The sequence below is a fragment of the Halichoeres trimaculatus genome, unplaced genomic scaffold (genome assembly GCF_033239565.1).
Source record: "Halichoeres trimaculatus isolate MK-OKI-2021-1 unplaced genomic scaffold, fHalTri1.1 fHalTri1_scaffold_5, whole genome shotgun sequence".
Classification (NCBI taxonomy): Eukaryota; Metazoa; Chordata; class Actinopteri; order Labriformes; family Labridae; genus Halichoeres; species Halichoeres trimaculatus.
This window is the reverse complement of record NW_027437183.1, coordinates 11,934,950-11,954,342: the sequence shown is the minus strand read 5'-3', so window position 1 is coordinate 11,954,342 and position 19,393 is coordinate 11,934,950. Positions and strand designations below refer to the sequence as shown.

At 40.4% G+C, this 19,393-nt stretch overlaps 3 protein-coding genes across 3 annotated transcripts in view; all 3 read left to right on the top strand.

The window, feature by feature from the left end:
• The first annotated feature begins 1,073 nt into the window (after nucleotides 1-1,073).
• On the top strand, nucleotides 1,074-5,391 carry LOC141790467 (putative aminopeptidase W07G4.4). The gene is made up of 16 exons (XM_074670350.1): nucleotides 1,074-1,204; nucleotides 1,918-1,959; nucleotides 2,077-2,167; nucleotides 2,273-2,421; nucleotides 2,526-2,634; nucleotides 2,734-2,861; nucleotides 2,956-3,055; nucleotides 3,164-3,239; nucleotides 3,323-3,408; nucleotides 3,564-3,668; nucleotides 3,851-3,926; nucleotides 4,024-4,142; nucleotides 4,234-4,317; nucleotides 4,443-4,500; nucleotides 4,595-4,776; nucleotides 4,880-5,391. Exons 1-16 carry the CDS (start codon nucleotides 1,194-1,196, stop codon nucleotides 5,015-5,017), a joined length of 1,554 nt encoding a protein of 517 aa, XP_074526451.1. The 5' UTR covers nucleotides 1,074-1,193; the 3' UTR covers nucleotides 5,018-5,391.
• A 620-nt stretch (nucleotides 5,392-6,011) lies between these two features.
• Nucleotides 6,012-8,928, top strand: pcna (proliferating cell nuclear antigen). Its single transcript, XM_074670165.1, has 6 exons — nucleotides 6,012-6,486; nucleotides 7,551-7,648; nucleotides 7,744-7,811; nucleotides 7,898-8,092; nucleotides 8,205-8,328; nucleotides 8,430-8,928. Exons 1-6 carry the CDS (start codon nucleotides 6,266-6,268, stop codon nucleotides 8,504-8,506), a joined length of 783 nt encoding a protein of 260 aa, XP_074526266.1. The 5' UTR covers nucleotides 6,012-6,265; the 3' UTR covers nucleotides 8,507-8,928.
• Nucleotides 8,929-10,332: 1,404 nt separating this feature from the next.
• The window catches only part of kcnip3b (Kv channel interacting protein 3b, calsenilin), a 70,285-nt gene continuing 61,224 nt past the window's right edge, over nucleotides 10,333-19,393 (top strand). Inside the window, exons 1-2 of the mRNA XM_074670709.1 lie at nucleotides 10,333-10,490; nucleotides 16,277-16,399. Of these exons, the coding sequence (XP_074526810.1) occupies nucleotides 16,391-16,399 (9 nt within the window). The 5' untranslated portion in view covers nucleotides 10,333-10,490; nucleotides 16,277-16,390. The remainder of the gene's footprint in view (nucleotides 10,491-16,276; nucleotides 16,400-19,393) is intronic.

The following is a 19,393-nucleotide window of genomic DNA, read 5'->3' as shown; positions in this document are numbered from 1 at the left end:
CTGTGATTTTATTCAGTAAGGAGATATGATAGATTTACCGTGGGAAAAATAAGTGTGTGGTTAAAAAGAAAAAAAACGTGATGGGAAAAATGTATAAATACCTTAAAATGTCATTCTTATTTAGGCAAAAAAAATACAGCTTATTCGGATGTAGACATTTAAATTTACAGTTTAAAAATGTGGTACAGACATAATCAAACCCTGCTTAAATATTTGGCATGCGTTTTACTGTTATGGCTAGAGCCCAACTGATATGGGATTTCTGGGGCCAATGCAGATACCGATACTGGGGGCAAAAAGATGCTGATATCCGATATATCGACTGATATCTAATATATCGGCTGATATATAATAAATTCATAGATATACACAGGATAAATACACAAAATGAACACAAATTATTACCAGCTATTGAAAAGTTCCATCTTCCATTTAATGCATGGGACTAAACTAGATTTTAAGTACCAATGTTGCTGCTTTCAAAACATGCAATAAATACAATTACAACAAAATACAATGAAACATTTTCAAAAATTATTTCAACCAAAACAATAACTTGTGAATTTATAAACTCAAGTTAATCCTGCATGACATTATATAGTGAGATGCTGTGTAGTAACTTTGTTTTAATTAACACACAGGAGCAGGAGGGACAGAATCTCCCCTGAGCCAAATTTTTCATAATCGCTACATTTTGGCCGATGTTGATTGATCGGTGACAGGCTATAATCAGCCCGATTAATCTCCCCTCCCAGTTAAATAGACGGGCTCTAGTTTTGGCCACTTGGGTGCTCTAACTTTAAATCTAATAGAACATGAATTAAGTTATTTGATTTAAATGCTGTGTTTTTCAACAGGTCTCCACATTCACTCGTTGCTGTCTGCACTGATTGTTTTAGCTAAAATACAGAGTATGTGAATGTATCTTTTTTTTTTTTGTCTCGGTTTACCTCAAAAAATGTGTTTTGTCTTGTCCAGATTCCTTGTCTTTTTTAGGGCTCATGCGGAAAGAAAAAGTAGTATGCTAAGAGATGGGTAGTCGTAATTACGAGCTGCTTGAAGTCCGCGAAGGCAGCGCAAGTTCAATCTTACGGGTCATGTGATCAACCGGAATAAAGTGAGGGGAAGGAGCCGTGATCCACGGCTGTCAGCTGCCTCTCTTACCCCAAAGGCAACGGAGAAAGAGGATCACAATGTGCACCAGGTGAGATTCAGAGCTGGTTTTTGTTCAATCTCTGTTCCGAGTCAACGGTTTCTAACGTGCAGCTGTGCATAAAACAAAGCTGCAGGGAGGACTCAAAGGGGTTTCTTCCATAAGATACGTGTCCTTACTTTTGTTTTTAATCAAGACTCTTTTTAGTATTTTAATGGAGCTTGTTCAATTATCCAGTAGTAAGATGGTTGTTTTTCCAGCTTATTCTTCCACTGCACCAAGTATGAAACCTGATTCTCATGTTGCAGAAAGGGTTTGCTCTTTTCTGGATTTAGTTTCCAGCTAAAGAGCCCATCCTTTCTTTTTCCACTTTCATTATTACCTTGCTTCTATTCACTTTCATTATTACCTTGTATGTGTATGTAACCAGAAATATCAGTTTAGTCTTTATGAGCAGTACATCATGTACTGCTGACTCTGGATAATACCCCCAGGAAAGGGCACAATTCAGGAGACATAAAGTTTTTATTCAGCTGCAGTGAGAGCAGAAATCAGTGTGTCACACTCAAAGAAAACAGTCTCAAAGGTCTTGCAGGTTTTAAAACTTTGACCTACTCTGTTATCATTAACCTGGATTATAAAAACTGATACAAGGGTTTAATTGTGCACTCTGAGATATCTGAGCTTAACTGTGTCAGAAAATGCTGACCTTGCCTTAAAAAGAGGAAATAACTCTGTTTTTCCATCTGTAACTTTCTGTTCAGCATCCAGCCCCTTGAATGGACCGCAGACCTCAAGAACCAGAAGTGAGTATGAGGAGAAAAATGCTTCCTGTTCTGATGTCTCCGTGCTTGTGGACATTTTTTTAATTCTTACAAATCTGGTAACAATTTAAATTCTTCGTTGTTTTTCTTTCCTCTCAGTTTTGATGGCATTGTGTTGGTGACCCAGAGCCATGACACACTCCCCCCTGAGCTTGAGTGTCTGAAGGAACCACTGCAGGACTACAACTCTGTAAGATCTGATATTCAACCCAGAAAAACATTCTCTGTAGTTTCTGTAACTTGTTCTCTAGTGATGCTTTTTCCCCATTGTGGTGATCCTTCTCCCCTTCTTAAGGTGGACAGTGGTCTAGGGGAGGAAGTGGTGGTCCTGAAGGTCCCTGGTCTACCTGGCAACCGCCTGGTGTTTGCCTCCACAGGCCCTGTAAACCGAGACTACGATGATGTGAGGCGTTTCAGTGATGCAGCCGTGAAAGGCATCAAACGGTCAGTTGATGGTGGCTGATGTTTCCTTTTTGTCCTTGGTGTTTCATGCTGCTGGTTTACCTCCAGTTGTTTTTGCTTTGTTTCTCATCTGTGTCTCTTTTCAGAGCCTTGAAAACTGGCATGCAGCGCCCCCTGCTGGTCTGCCCTCCTCACAAAGACTATAAGAACAGCACCATTGTGGCTTCTCTTGGGGCCCTCCAGGCTCTGTACATGGTAAGAAAAGATACAGCTGTTTCATGCAGAGCAAGAATAAGACGTGGATCTTTTTAAATACTTATAAACTTCATCTGTTTTATTTTCATCTCTAAAAAGCCCCTGGAAGTAAGGGAGGCAAACATCAAACCATCCAACTACAAGGTGTGTGTTCTGGGGCTGTGGGCCACTCAGGGGTCAGAGGGGAACAGGCTGGTGGAGCTGGCTGATGCTCTGGAGAGTGGAAGGTGGGTCCCACACATCACACACCACACACCTGAGTTCTGTTTTTTCATTTTGTGTCATTTTACCTCTTTGAACTGTCTCGTCTCTTCTCATCAGGCTGGCATATCGTGATATCGGTGGTTCAGACCCTGAGCGGATGGCTGCTCCTCGTGTAGCTGAGTATGTCCAGGAACTCTTCAGGGACACCCCTGTGCAGGTAGTGAGGACTTAAGTATTGTGTTTGCAAACAAATCCTCAGAATGGCAGGTTTGGTTCCTCAACAACTTCTCTTATCATTTTGAAAAGTGTTTTTTTTTACCTGTAGGTGGAAGTGTTGAGCGACCCAGCAGTCTTTGAGAGAGAGTATCCCTGTCTGGCTGCAGTTAACCGCTGTGCCAATGGTAGGATATTAATCTATTTTGCTAACACATATCTCTTTAGCAGGAGTCCAAATTTTTCAAAGCTGTGCTCTCCATTCCTGCAGGCGTGCCTCGTCACCAGGGCAGAGTCATCAAGCTGCAGTACTGTGGAGCAGGACCCATCTCAAAGACACTCATGCTGGTTGGAAAGGTGAGATGGATAGTTAAATGAAAACTGTAAGAGGAATGTGTAGAGGAATGTTTGATTAGGTTTTATTTACATTAGTCAACACTGTGAATGTTTTGTGTCTCTGTGTGGTAAAAGCTGAAATCTTACTTTCTTTGGTCCTTGTTTGATATCTCCAGGGCATCACCTACGACACCGGTGGAGCAGACATCAAGGCCGGGGGTTTCATGGCTGGCATGCACAGAGACAAGTGTGGAGCTGCTGCTGTTGCTGGTTTCTTCAAGGTGAGCCCTGCCTCCTTTATCTGGACTACAACCCTTAGAGGGGCTTGTACAGCAGGTCCACACCTCAGGACTTTGACTTTATATTCAGCACATTTGTCATACATAAAAAAACTAAAATCTGATTAATTTTACAGGTGTTTTCACCTCTGCTTCATACCAAACCATTTTTATTTGTTCATTAGATTGTGGCCAAGCTGCAACCAAAGAACCTGAAGGTGATCGGCTCCATGGCCATGGTGAGGAACAGTGTCGGTTCAGGTTGGTGTCAGGAATTATTTTCCACATTGTACCTTTTCTTGTCAAACTTGTTGAAGCAGCTTCTCTGAACCTGCTGAGGATATTTGTGTTTTCTCAGAGTGCTATGTGGCTGATGAGCTGGTGCTTTCCCGTGCTGGTCGCAGAGTGAGAGTGGGAAACACAGATGCTGAGGGCCGTATGGTGATGGTGGACCTGCTCTGTGAGATGAAGGAGAAGGTAAAAACACTGAAAAAAAACCAAAACTTTTCGTTACATTTATTTTCTGCTCCATCCTTTCTCATTTTGATCATGTTATCTGTTTCTGCAGGCCATAAAGGAGACGTGTCCTCAGCTCTTCACTATTGCTACTCTCACTGGTCACGCCATCAGAGCCATGGGACCCAATTATTCTGTATGGAAAAGCTTCATTTAGTCACAATCAACATAAATGAATACTCCCACCTTCAGTGAGATTCCAGTGTTAACATGCACAAACACTGTAACAATTTTAAGTCAGGTTTATGTTGTGTTTTATAGATCATCATGGATAATGGACCAGCTCATCGCAACAACAATGCTGCCGAGTGGCAGAAAGGTGAGGAATGAAAACAATTTGTTTTCTGGAGTTTTACAAAGTTTAATTTCTCTCGTCAGTGAACGGCACATCATCTTGGTCTTTTCTTGTGCAGCTGGTGAGATGCTGGGAGACTTGTTTGAGGTGTCCAGAATCAGAAGAGAGGATTACGAGTTCCATGAGGGCAAGTCTGAATATGAGGATATCCTCCAGTCCAACAACCTGCCTTCCTCTGCTACCCCTCGAGGTCATCAGACCCCTGCAGCCTTCCTCATCATGGCCTCAGGGCTTGACAAGGTGCTCATACGTTGTCAGAAAGTCATCAATATAAAGGTGTGAAAAGTGTGATGGTAAAAGACTGTAGCAGCTAACCTGAATGTTTTTTTGTGTTTTCATGCAGCATGGTGTGGATTCTGGCACACCTCTGCCATACTCCCATGTCGACATCGCAGGATCCAGCGGTCCTTTCCCTGGTGTCCCAACAGGAGCCCCCATTGTTGCAATGGCAGGCAACTACATCCTGAGTGATAGCCTCTGAACACCTAGTATGAAAGGCTAAAGTCCTTTTTCTAAATCCTAAGGCGAATTTTGTAACCGTCCAAGTATAAATGATATTCCTGCCACAACACACAATGCATTCCTGTACACCACAGATTGCTTTACTGCAGAAATGTTCTCTGCTCTCTTTTTTCTAAGACCTTCATTCTGTCTCCACCAAGTGTCTCAGGACCCTGATCTTTAGTGGGCTCAGTCAGCACATACTCAGGGGTTAATGACTGTAAAGAAATACCATCCTTTTTATATGTCTGTATGTCTGATTAAAAAAAAATGAGAACATGGTTGTGTGATCTGTCGCTGTGTGCAAGTCAAACTGAGCACTCCACATTGATGAAATAAACAACAATAACAAAAAAACACTGTGTTCTCTCTGAGGTAATTTTTTAGTTTTCAGCTGATATACTTCAATGCTTTTGATGTATACCTTTACACTTAAAATAAAACAATAATTCTTCCTCTACTGAATTCAAATATGTCCCAACTTAGCAGCTACATTAAGGTAACAAAGTGAAAATAAAAATGTCTGCTTTCGGTGCATTTTTATTGTACGTCATCAACAAACAGTGTTGTCACTAAATGATAACAATGCATATTTTTCTAATTTTCTAACATCATCTTCTATAAGCATAACTCCTTTACTTAAATATTTTTTGAAAATATGAAAAGCATGAAAAAAAGGTTTACGTGTTTCTGTCCCACATTTATCAAAATTTGTCTCCTTTATTTAAATTCTATATCTAGATCCTTAACCTAATGTAATTTGTATTTATTCATTTATTTATATATATATATATTTAACTTCTAAATTTTGTAGACAGACAGCAGATTCCGGAGTTGAATATATAGTTATAAAAGGATATGATTTCTTTTCGTAACCACTTTCATAACGTAGACACGGTTTACAAAACTGTCCTCTCCAACATGGCTGTCACTGATGCCCACTTTTCTGGAGGCAGACAATCGGAAACGGAAATGACGTACAATCGCCGAGTCTTTATATGTTAACACTAGCGCGCGCTTACTGCTCAAATCTTTCCACGGTACACAGAGTGGGGTTGTCACGCACCCATCTGCTTTCTAACTCCACAAAGACTGAACTTTGAAAGCATTTTCTCCACTCTGTCACGGGGATAATTCAGCCTTCGGCCTCCTTCTCGACGGAGTGACGCAAAATCCGACCCAACTTCTTTCCATTTGAATCTACGCAGACCCGAACCCCACAGAAACCATGTTTGAGGCTCGCCTGGTCCAGGGGTCCATCCTGAAGAAGGTGCTGGAGGCGCTGAAGGATCTGATCACAGAAGCCTGCTGGGATGTCAGCTCGTCTGGGATCTCCCTGCAGAGCATGGACTCTTCTCATGTTTCTCTGGTGCAGCTAACTCTGAGGCACGATGGCTTTGACTCTTACCGCTGCGACAGAAACCTCGCCATGGGAGTTAATCTTAGCAGGTACAGTGGATGTTCAATCTTGTACCCCAAAAGGCTGTGTTTTTTTATGATCTGATACCTCTAAATACCGTTAACTAATGTTTCAAACTTGCACGGGAAATGCTTTTTCTGCTGACTTATGTTGTGAGTTGGTGAACAGGCCGGGTTACGAAATGAAAACTACGCGGTTTTAAAATCGATTAAATGACGAATATCTTCCAGATTAGTTCTTAAACCAACAGAAAAGTCAAACGACCACTGAAGCATCTTGAGTTTTCTTGCTAAGTGCTATGTGTAATATCTGGACCAGGAGGAGGGGGGGCCATCTTGGCGGAGTTGCCCGGGCATGTCTCTGTGCTGCACCGGTAGCTCTACCGGCTTACTGTTAACCCTTTCGCGTCCTTGTTCTAGTAGAGCTGTCAACACTTTGTATTTTAACGAAATAAGATAGATAATTGAAGGGTTTGTTTTTAATTTATGCACAAATGACACCTGCCGTAGTTAGAAAGGCGGCAGCTGCTTTGTGATTGTGTGATGACGTTGTTTGGGCGCCAAATTCTGACAAGGAAGAGTTGGCGGGAATCGTTCTCGAACCCGGGAAATTTGTACTTCCGTTTCCTCCCGCAGGTCTTTGAAACAATGCAGCGGGGATAGAAATGAGTTCTATTAGCCCGGATTAAAACTAATAATCCAACAACATAGAACACCTGATTTTTTTTTCAATAGAGACAATAAATGAAGAGAACGTAAAAATAGCAGAGCTACAGAAATTCGAGACTGTAGATTTTCTATTACATGTTTTATGACAGCACATACTTTTATGAATGTGATACTCATAATGTAATTTTTTTTGACAAATCTGAGATGTTTTGCTTTCATTACAGTGAATAAAACCAAGCACTGCGTTGAACATCATACCAAAACCTTACACTTATGCTTTAGCCTGATTAAGAATATGTGTCGTTTTCCCTATAAGGGGGAAATTAACAGCTATTTAAACTGGTTGATGAAATATTGTCTTCCATATGAAAACACGCTCTGTTTTTAAGGCTTGGTCCTGATTTGTTATCTTTCCTTTCCAACAGTATGTCAAAAATCCTGAAGTGTGCAGGAAATGAAGACATCATCACCCTCAGAGCAGAAGACAATGCAGACACACTGGCCCTTGTGTTTGAGACGCTCAGTAAGTCTTTAAAAAAATTAATCTCTTAATATAAAAATCCACCTTTAGCTCCATTTGAGAGTAATTGCCTCACTTACCTCTTGTCTATCTTTCAGACCAGGAGAAAGTCTCTGATTATGAGATGAAGTTGATGGACCTGGATGTGGAGCAGCTGGGTATTCCAGTAAGTCATCAATGAGATACATGTGTCTTCTTTGAACCGTCCTTTGAAAATGTTCAGTTTTTAACCTCCCTGTTTGCTCCCCTCAGGAGCAGGAGTACAGCTGTGTGGTGAAGATGCCCTCAGGGGAGTTTGCCCGTATCTGCCGTGACCTGTCCCAGATCGGTGATGCTGTCATGATCTCCTGTGCCAAGGACGGAGTCAAGTTCTCTGCCACAGGAGAGCTCGGCACAGGAAACGTCAAACTGTCGCAGACCAGCAATGTTGACAAAGAGGATGAGGCAGTGAGTGCCACTTTGACTAAACAAGAACAAAGATGATTCATTTCAAGATACTTTTCCATGTGCTTTGACAGTCATTCTGTGGGACACATTCTTATCTTCTGCCTGTTTTTAGGTAACTATTGAAATGAACGAACCAGTCTCGTTGATCTTTGCCCTCAACTACCTGAACTTCTTCACAAAGGCCACACCACTGTCCAAGACCGTCACCCTCAGCATGTCAGCTGATATCCCCCTCGGTAAGCACGCCCTACTGGGTTTGAGTTGAAGGTGAACTTTTTATTTAAATCCTAAACTTTATTGTAGCACTTGTGTGACTTTTTATTCCTCTTCTTTTCAGTGGTGGAGTACAAGATTGCTGACATGGGACACGTCAAATACTACCTGGCTCCAAAGATTGATGAAGAGGGTTCTTAAGTTGTTATACAGCTGAGCCAGAGGGAGAATAGAGAAATGCAGTTGACTGAGACTCTTTCTGGGTGATCTGATGGCGTCTCCTGGTGCTTGACGATTACTCTGAGGTTTCTGATGTCCTCCTTTTTAATGAGATTTACAGCAGGAGGGATCTTATCTCATATTTTCAGTCAGTTGTGTGAGTGGTGAAGCTGCGGTGCTTTGACTTTGATGTTCTGAGTTGTTGGCTGAGGTCCAGACAGCTGGTGTTAGTTTCAGCACTTGTTCACTGTCTCTCTGTTTGTCCCCTTTCTTGGTAAAGCATATTTTGAGTCCCTCATTCCTTCTGTAGATAAAACATGTAAATACTTGCCGCAATTCAGCATTGCCTGCCATCACAATGTTTTGTATTCCAAAATAAATAAATCAAGTTGTTTCCAATGCCAGTGTTGTATCTTGTAATTGTTATATTTGTCATAACATATTTTTCACAGTGAAATTCAAACACATGCATTCAGAGTTTAACCATTCTACTCCACTCATGGAGGCACGTCATCACACATAACCTCCAATGTTAGACCCCAACTCACAATATGAAAGCAGTTCTGCAGGTTTCTGCTCCTTGTATGTATTTCTGTTAGGATAAAAGTGATGCCCTGGATGAGCAAAGATACCTGTTGAATCAAACATTTGTCATACTTGATTTGCCAGGCTCTAAAGAAGATTTTTTTTTTTGTTTTATTCTCAAGTAAAATGCTATAAAAAGTTTTTTCTAAGGTTTAAAAGAAATGTGGACAGAAGTCTGTTACAACAATGACTAATAGCACACAACTTTACCTGAGGTGGTTGAAAACAAGTGTTTACTGAAACTAGAGTCTCTAGTGCAGGGGTGTGCACAGACATTTTGAAGGGTAAGGACAAAAGGAAGAACGAGGCACATGCTGTGCATGCTTTCCACTGAAGGTGCACTGTAGACATGTTTTTATGTTACACGAACAACACAGTTTATAGTCTAGAAACATAGGAGGGAACTTTCAAATGCATTTCCACCTTCCAAGAGAGCATTTTACCATGTTTCAACCAGCCAAGGGGGCTTTTTAGTGTAATTGCCAACCAGGAGAACTCTTTAGAGCATCGTTTTTAACAAGTGGGTCCACAAGCACACCACTGCTCCACTGATTCATAACTGAAAAAGTTAAAGAGTTCAGCCATCATACTAGTTAGTTACTATAGTATAATTTGACTCTCCACAGCTGGAATTGGGGAGGTAAAAGATGAAGGGTTGATGAAAACATTTCCTGCGCCATTAAATATTCCTGTACATAAATTTACTTCATATAATGGGGAAAAGTGGGCCAAGGTTTCTAGTAAGGAGGCAATTAAAGCCAAAATACTGTCACAAATAACTGTCATGCATTTGAATTTCAGCCTTATTAGAGAATGACAGAAAAACTATTTGGCTTTAAAAGAACTCAAAATCTGAGGATTAATACACTTAGAAGACAGATGGTCTTTATTGAACAGTTCACTCGTTTAAAGTCAAAAAAAAAAAAAATCTAAGAAAATGACATTTCTCATAAGTTACTTTGGTTGTATGATGCTTAACTGAAACTTCAAAAAAGTTCAGAGCCATTGATTCATATAAAAAGGAAAATTCAGCGGCTTCCAGCTTTTATCTTTTCTGAACTTCAATTCTTTTTATTCAATAGACTAATTTTCCCCTAATCATCGCTGTGCAGTGACGTCACGATTTGGGTAGTTGCCCGGATGTGCGGCCACATTAGCGGCGCGCTAACTTCAACATTGAAGGGACAGAGATATGCGAGCGGCAAAATATGATTTTAGATTGTGTTATACGCAAACAAATGTGAAAAAACAAACGGAACACACTAAAACTTTAAGTGAAGGAGTCAGCCAGCAAGAAAAAGAGAGATAATTTGAAAAATTACACCAAATAAACGGGAGAGACCCATACGAGGAGTAGCATCTCATCATCGTCTACCCAAAGGTTTGACAACATTGATGTTACTGCTATATTTTTCATGGGAGAGGGGGTCCACGGAGTAAATGACATTCTTTTGGGAGAGGCTCACTTTCCAGCACTAACAAAGCCACCTAAGGACACTGAATTTTACTTTTGTACCAATTATTGATGTGAATTACCTCTCAATCAAATTTTTAGTGATCAGGAGCATATGATTTTTTCCCCCCTCATTCTGACTGATTAGAGCACCAAAAACTGCGGCAGTAATTAACTGTTTGGACGACAATAATCCATGTGAGAACGCCTCCAACATGGTCTAGCTCGAGTTGAAAGGAAGAATAACATTTCAAAATTTAGATTATCCCACCAGTATCCTGGTTACATGAGTTCCTTCCTGTCTAAACATGTTGGGACGTGAAAACAGGTGAGGCAGAAGTAACCAGGTGTCTCCTCTAGATGGCGCTCTTACTCTACTCTTTGTTCCATATGAGAAAGCAGATTATCACACTCACCTCTCGGGTCACATATAGGAAATGATTCACTCTGATGAGATGCACTTTTCATTTTTTTGTATGGCAGTTTTCCCAAATAATGACAGTTTTATGCATCAACCAGGGTCTGGATTTATCTTTGCCCTCCATTACATAAAGCACCAGTCAAATACTCTACACCACATTTTTAATCTCTTTACACTTAAAGGGCTTTTTGAAGGACAATCATCTGCCGTTGATGTTACACTTCACTTGTTCAAACACAGCACATGCAGGGATTATGTGGATTACTCTGACCAGTTACTTTTTAGAGGTCAGGTGAGCCTGCAGGTACTAATATTCAGAGGATGAACTCACTATGGAGCAAAAAAAAAAAAAAACCCTCAGAGACACAAACCACATCTGCCTGCATCCAGCTTGATGTCAACTGTAAATTTATGTCCTTTATGGCGTAAAGGCAGACAGTTTTAATCCTTACAAAGCTTTAATCTGACTGCCAGACACATCTGGCACAAATCTAACCCAAACTGTACACAGCAGAATTTATGTAGTGACAGAATGTGACAGGCGTGTAATATCTGTTGAAGTTGGTTTTGGATTGTCCGAAAATAAGAGCGAAGAAAACTTTTTCCCTGAAAATATTATTACATAATTGAATCGTCTTTCTCTAACCACTTTATTTTGCTCACTGTCCAGGCCATTGTTTTAAAACGTGACTATTGTCTCATAAAGTCAGGTTGAATCAGGACTTTAAGCACCAGAGTGGAGACAGAGCAGATTATAAACTCACAGCAGGTGCCTGTCAGTGTAATCCCCAACTCCACTGCATGTCAGAATTCATCTGTTAAAAGGGACTGTGAGCATGTTCCCTTGAAACAGGCAAAGAGGATTTTATTTGGAAGGATTTGTTTTGTCCAAACACATTAGATTATGTATTTCATAATAGCTCATACCTGTGTTTGTTTCCAAAGACTACAGCAGCTTCTCCAGCTCTCTGCTCTGTGCTGAAATACTCTTATTAAAGTTGTTTGGGACTCTCCTTCTATTTTATTTTCTAAATTAAAATGTTCTGCAGCTGCGAGCTAATCTGATTGGGTTGAGGAGTGCGTGCCTTCAGATGCAAAGTAAAAAAGATGGGACTGTCATCTCAGGAAGTGACCGATAAAGCAGAAAGATGGCACAGCATTTTAAGCTGCCTCAATATTTAATTAAGCTCTGCCACGCAGGTTAGAATTAATTATTTCCTAGAACGGAGCAAAGAGGGCTCGGCCTGAGTGGGGTTTCTGCTCCTGAATTGGCCTCAGTTTCAGACTGTAATTTCAGAATAATGAATAATGTCAGAGCAGTAATTATGAGTTCTATTTAATGCTCAGAGCAGATTTAGACACAGTCAGGCCGGGGGACGAAATGTCTTCACATCAGAGGGACATCAAGTTTGAAACAAGTGCATAACTTTTTAAAGCCCTAAATTAAAGTAATGTTCTGATTTTGTTTTATGTATTTTACTTAAATTAGATCTGATTGTGCTTCTTGTAATATAAATTATAAATTATTTTAACAAGCACTCTCAGCTGTTTATTGTATGTGGCTCTACTTTTCTCCTCTTCCTCTCAGGCAGCTGAAGACAACACAGCACAGACAGGTGTTACATAATAACTAGCAGGAAGACTGTTCATAAGCATCCCATTACAGCAATGTGATCTGAAAAGCTTTATATAACAAATACAAAAGCATTATGACAAAGATACAGGAGACACGTAACAGAACAAAGAAGCTCGCACATTAAAGTCGTGACCTGATGAGGAGGTGGAAAGTAACATTTACTGAGGCCCAAAGTTGATCCTCTGAAAGTAAACTGAGCTGTTTTCTTGGTTCTTCATAGTTATGTAATGTATTTTCTACTCCACAGCATGTATCTGCTGAACAAATGTATCTGTTAAACAGGAGAGACATCTTTATTACCCCAAGATAACAAGAAAAAAACACTAGAAAGGAGAAAGATATGTAGAAAAAAAAGTTAAAACATTCTTTTCATGAGAAAGTGGGGTAAAAATAAACCTACAAATGTATTTTAGCATTGAGTCCTTGTTATTGTAAGATGTAATGGTATAATTTCCTAGCAAAGAGTGCTCTTGGCTTACCCAGCATGAGGAGCATCTGCTTGCTAAAGTCACAGGAAGCTGGCAATTTTCCATATTCTCATCATGCTTTGTTGCTTGATAACAATTGCTAAATTAAGGCTCTGTAGCTTGCTAACTAAGTAGCTGTTGTGTATGCTTTCAAAGAGGCTTGATAACAGAAGAGATGCTAAGTCCCTGAAGAAGCTACTTTGTTATCTCAGAATCCATCCCATTTTTGTAGTCATATCTTGCTACAGTGTCACACAATCGGGTAAGTTGAACAGTGGTTGACCGCTTAGTGATGTTTTACAATAATAGCTGGTGTACGGCTCTGTAGTTTGCTAACTAAGTAGCTATTATGTGCTCACAAGCTAACTGGAAAACAGGAGAAGTGAAATCCTAACCAAAGTTACTGTTATTTGTATAATTATACCCTTCTTATTGTAAAATGTTACTGTATCAACACTAAGTTTCTGAGAGGTTACATACCAAAGTAAGCGTTTAGAGTCAGACTTCACACAATTTAGCACACAATAGTGAAACATTCAAAGCATTAGAGGTGTACTGTGCTATTTTTAGGCTTTAAACTGTACCCCCCATCCTCCTGTAGTAGCTTTACATGATTTACAGAATTAAAATTAGGGATGCACAATATTATTGGCACAATATCAGTATGGGCTGATAAAAGCTTAAAAACATGTTTATCGGTATCGGCAGATATGAAAATTCCTGCCGATAGGCACAGCCGATAAGGTGCTATTCAGTTAGGATTATTATTATTTTCCATCAGGAAAATAAGCTCCTTTAATGAAATGTAGCACTTCATTTATGTGCACTGCAGAGCTCTGTGTCTGTCACCAGGTTGTTACAGTAGCTCTAAAATAATCAAATGCAACTTGGTTATGTTTAAAAATGCATTGTTCATTTAAAGTTCATGTGATCTTAAGAAATTATTTTTCTGTATTTCAATACTGAATGTCTTGAGTTTGAAAAAATAATACATTTCTTATTTATGGTAAAATCAAATGTTTTTTGTCTTGTTTTATGTGTGTTTCTTAAACAAATAAGACCTTCACAACAAGAGTAACATATAAATTCTAGTACAGGATAGACTTAGCTTTCTTTACAGTGAAAAAAACAAACAAACTTGCGATTATCGGTATCAGTATCGGCCAAAAGGGGTTTCGATATATCGGCATATCGGATATCGGCAAAAATCCAATATCGTGCATCCCTAATTAAAATCCCTTTTTATGTCACAATGGTGTTTTGGAAAACTCTTTTTTAACCTGCGTGAAATGCTTCAGTGTAGCTGCAGCTCTTTAAGGCATCAAAAAACCCTTTCCTCTGATTGGCCAGCCCTCTTAAAGCCTTTCAGGGGCAGCGCTATGGGTGTGTGTTTGTATGTATGTATGTATCTTCACAATATCTCATGAAGATCGCTCAAAGATCTCATGCTATTTTTACAACAACTTGTTTGAGCACTTTACAGTTTCTACAACAAGTATCTACAAGTTTAGTTTGAACCTCCATTATTGCCACTTCATATCCATGTTTAAGATATCCCCTCTTTAAGTAGCGATGGGTACCTTTCACATTTGAAACATTGTGATACCAATGCCCCGTACCTGGTAATCGATGTTGATAATCTACGGTATCAATTATCAGTATTTTTGTGTGTGTTTATGTGTTAATGAATATTAATTTGTTTATTAATAAAATCTCAAAGCTTTTCAATTAACACATTCATTTCACAATTTATAAACTTGCAATGCTGTGTTCAGGTCCAGTATGGAAAATCGCCTACTCTTACACTCTCTCACAGTCACAAGGATGTGTTTAGGTACCTAAACATGGTACTGTTTGATTTTACGTGAATAGATTCTCTTTATTACAGACATAATATGGTTGGTACCTATAAAAGTACCAAGTTCAGTACCCATCCCTATCCTTAAGTGAAGCCTAACTTAAGGAGGTAAATGGCTGCTTTGTTGATTTGCCATAATTTACTGTATCTTTAATCCTTTGGCCTCTTACAAAATCTAACAATGATAAAACAGAATAGAAGGATCAAGATGAGATCAGATTTGTTAAAACTAAATTGTGTTTTCCTTGCTGCTACATGCAAATGTATTTTTGTCTTGGCTCAGATTTAGCCTCTTGTATCAGGGTGAACCTGATCTCTCCAGTGTTGTCATGAGGCTGCAGTCCTCCACCCTTTCTGTCTCCCTCTCCTCATCTGTCTGTCTGTCTCTCTGTCTGTCTGTCTGCCTTTAAATTGCTTTCAGTAGGCTGGGGATTTTGGCCAGGGAGATAAGGAAGAATGAAACATTCTCAGTGGCTGTCTCTCTCTGCAAGGCAGGGGGAGTCTTCTGGGCACGTTACGTTTACTGAGACAGAGTAAAGAGCAGGTTGTTCTTGCTCATCCCCCGGGTCAGTGAGGCTGAGAAGAAGCAGGCGACATCTTTCAAAACACATTTCATACTGCCGTCGGCCTTATCAGCCACAAAACAAACAGCTTGTGCAGAAATATTTCACAGCACACAGCAGATTCTCCCTAAGAGCTTATTTCTGTTTGGTGCAGGCATGTGAAATACATATGCTGCAGAGTGGATCAACCTCTGTCTGTTTGTCTACTGTCAGCTGATTTTTGCATCTGTTCTTGTGGTTTTCCTGCCTTCGTGTCAGTCATTTAGCTCCTAGAGGGTCAATTCTAGCCTGACTCTCAGACCTGACACTCTTACGTAAGCTTTCAGTGCTCTGCTGTCTCTTTACAAGCAGGCTGCATGGATTATTGATGGCAGCACGGAGTGAGCAGGGCCGCACATGGTAAGGACACATTAGTCGCACATGCTGCAAGACCCTGCGGCTTCAAAGCACTCGTATGAAATTCACATTATCTTCCTCGGGCAGGGATTTTAAGGCAATGTGGTGTTTCCCTCAGTGATTGGATGTGGGGATCCCCTCTCAAAAATCTCACCACAAGCACAAAACTACAATATCCCTCTATGATAAATCCACATCACCCCCTCCTCCCCTTGCTCCTCTTCCTCCTCTTCCTCCCCAAGCTTTGATTCCTCACAGCGGGCCTCACAGTCACCACACATGTATTTCTGACTGCTCCTCGTGTTGAAGTCATCCCCACATGGATTAGCATATTAATGGGATGTCCTCTTTGTCCCTGTTTTCTGTCACTCAGATTTCACAGCTGCGAGGGAGGCTGCAGGGTGATGAGGATGGAGGAAGAGGAGAAGAGACAAGGCTGAGATGGAGGAGCAGTGTGGTGCAGCATGGGAAGTACAACTGAGTACAAATGGCAGAGGTTGGATTTTTAATCAATCAATATTAATGTGCAATGATATGTACTGATCAATACTGATCTTCTCGTGATTGGGTATTCTACTGTCTTTAGTGAAGTTTGCGAGGAAGGCATCACACCTCCGCATATTTTACACATAAAAAGAACAACAATGCTGGACATCCATACTGAACGCGAGCAGATTTTCAAACCTCTGCATACTCGGATGTTGTAGAAATCTCTGAATTCAACCGTAAGCTGCTCAAGAAGTCCATCCCGACAATAGCACAAGATTTTCATGAGGTCTTTACAGACTTGGTGAAATGATGAGGTCACCGTAAAAGGATCTTCTAACTGCTCCATAACGCAATGCAGGGACGCCCTCTGTTCCCTAACAGGCCTCCAGAGAACAGACCAATCAGAGAGAAGGGGGATTGTGGAGCAGGAAACCTGCAGCTAAACAGCAGCTAAAATGGAGGGCCTCAGACAGATGCTGAAATAACGTTTTTTGTAAAACAGCAGTGTGAGACACTCACACATTTTTTTCTGATTAAAATCCATATTTTAAATTTAAATATATATATATATTTTTATAAAATATCAAAATGCAAATTATGACATAAGACATTCCAAATAAGGAAAAAAAGAAACACTTTTGAGAGACAGCAAAAGCAAAAAATGGTATGTGGCATACCACTTGTGGCTGAGTGACATATTCCAGCACTACTTATCTTTGACTGGTAAATTTCATTTTCTAACTGTCATATATTTTGTTTTTACTGACAACATAATTTTAGCATCAATGAAAAGGAATGTATGTATTGTGTAGTCTTGCATTATTGTTAATGTGTAAGTGACAGAGGAAATGGAAACATTCTCACGGCCAAACCTTTGCCTTATTGTCTTTTCTTGTACAGTGTAACTGAATGATACTGATTTTACAGCAAGCAGTTGATTGGGGATGGCAAGCTAACTTGGTTAGCACTAGCATAGCCTAGCCTAGCCACGGTGTCCAGTCTGGCTGAACTGAATGCAGAGCATTGCTTCTTCTTTTTTGACTGCAAACAGCTAAGATGCTTACTGCCATCTATTATACACATGTGTATTATTAATTTGAATCAATAAAACTTTATGATTTTCATACAGTTGAAACTGCACAACAAACTGCTTTATACATTTGTTTGTTTTAAAGCCACTCATGTTGAAGACATAGCATCTGGTTAAAGTCATGGGCCATGTTAAAGCATTTAAAGTAGTTCAAAGTCCTCATGACTGCTAAAATTATAATTGTTAAAAAAAATATGACTGTTAGGCTGACAAAGACATGTCCTTTTAGAGCAGCACCTAGCGTTATAAAACAGAATATGAAAGTCTTAGGCCCTGTTTACATGACAACGTTTCATCTGGAAACGCAAAAACGCAGTGACAAAAATCTGTGTTTACACGGAAAAGCAGAGGGACGGAAAACGCTGTAGTAAGCATGCCAGGCCTACAGTTGGGGCTAGAACTGTCTTGTCCAGAAGCAGCTTTTGGGAGATCTTCATCAAAGTTGAGTTGAGCCGATCATCTCCTGTATTGGCGAATATTAAGAGCAAAAGTGGAGTAACAGGTGTGCATTTCCTATGAAGACAGTCAGCAGATACAGCAGATTGAGAAGCACAACACGGTAGTTAGCGACAATCGTAACAACGGTACCGGCATATTCCACTCAGCTGCAATTGGCATGCCAGATACCACTTTTGCTGGGGGTTTGATTGTCTCTTTGTTTAAACATGATTTTTGCCATTTGATGACAAGTATACTGAGCTTTCTTTGTTTCTGCCTCAGTCGAGGTTTTTCCTCTGTTGGCATCTCCTGCTTGTTTACAGTCATCTCTCTGTGTTGTCAACAAACCAACTAGCTAACAGTGTGAAAGGCTGTGATTAATCAAAGTAATCAGAGGGGCATGTCATCATGAATATTTGGAGGATATTTATCTTCATTAAGGATGGGAACAGTTTAGAAGACAGGTTGTGGGACTAATTATGTCAGAACAAAAAGGGAAAAAATAGAGGGCTAAAAACAAACAAGCAGAGAGAAAGACGGTGTTTTTAGTGGAGAGCAGGAACACAAAGACGAACAAAAGGAACAAAGTAGTAAGATTAGGTAGAGTTAATATAGGGAGAAAGGATGCAAAGGCCAAAGGAAACACTGAGAGGAACTGACACTCTGGCCAGGAGCAGGAGAAACCTGGAGCAGGTCTCTAGGGCTTGAGACGTATGGATAGATAGAGTGTGACATGTCTGCACCGTTATAAAAAACTCATTGGGAAGTCTGTTAACAAAAACAGCAGCTCTTCCCCTGATCTTCGTCTGAACTTCTTTAACTCTACCTTCAGTCACATCGCTGCCCCTTTTCATCCACTGATGCCATTGCTTTGCTACTTAGCAACTGTTTCCACGGCTACAAAGTTGCCCCGGCTCACCCTCACCCTGCTTCATCAATAAGTCGCCAGAGTCCCTCTGCTCCCTCGTGTCCACTTCTTGAAGCCTGGTGATGAAGTGAGTGAGTAATAACCTGGGTCTGCTGCTACAATCCTCCAGCTGGCTGTTTTTAATTTAAGACATCAGGAGGAAAACAAACTGCGTGAGGTTTGTAACGTCTTTGTCTGGCGCTCGGGAGACGACATTATCTAGCTCCATGATAAAGTATTCCCCCGTGTAGAGAGAGGGTTGTTATCTTGATGTTTGGCGCGTTCATTGGTCCGAGGGGGCCTGTAGGAAGCGTGTTGATGAATGAGGAAATGTCTTACCAATTATACTTTTCTCTTTCCTCTGTGTCACTGTGCTCAGAGACCTCTACACCTCAGCACTAATGTCATCCAGACAAATTGCAGCTCGAGCCAGCAAACTGACACACGCACATGCACACACACACAGGAGGGAGAGCAGATGTATCCACACAGACACAGTGAGATAAGGCAATAATAACATACAGGAGGGGCTGCTTCATGAATGCAAGCATGAAGCTAGAGAAAGA

Coding starts and splice junctions, on each gene's coding strand:
- LOC141790467 (XM_074670350.1), top strand. Junction 2,635..2,733: donor CCCTCCAGGCTCTGTACATG/GTAAGAAAAGAT, acceptor ATCTCTAAAAAG/CCCCTGGAAGTAAGGGAGGC. Junction 3,409..3,563: donor CACTCATGCTGGTTGGAAAG/GTGAGATGGATA, acceptor TGATATCTCCAG/GGCATCACCTACGACACCGG.
- pcna (XM_074670165.1), top strand. CDS start 6,266: ATGTTTGAGGCTCGCCTGGTCCAGGGGTCCATCCTGAAGAAGGTGCTG. Junction 7,649..7,743: donor CCTTGTGTTTGAGACGCTCA/GTAAGTCTTTAA, acceptor TCTATCTTTCAG/ACCAGGAGAAAGTCTCTGAT. Junction 8,093..8,204: donor TTGACAAAGAGGATGAGGCA/GTGAGTGCCACT, acceptor GCCTGTTTTTAG/GTAACTATTGAAATGAACGA.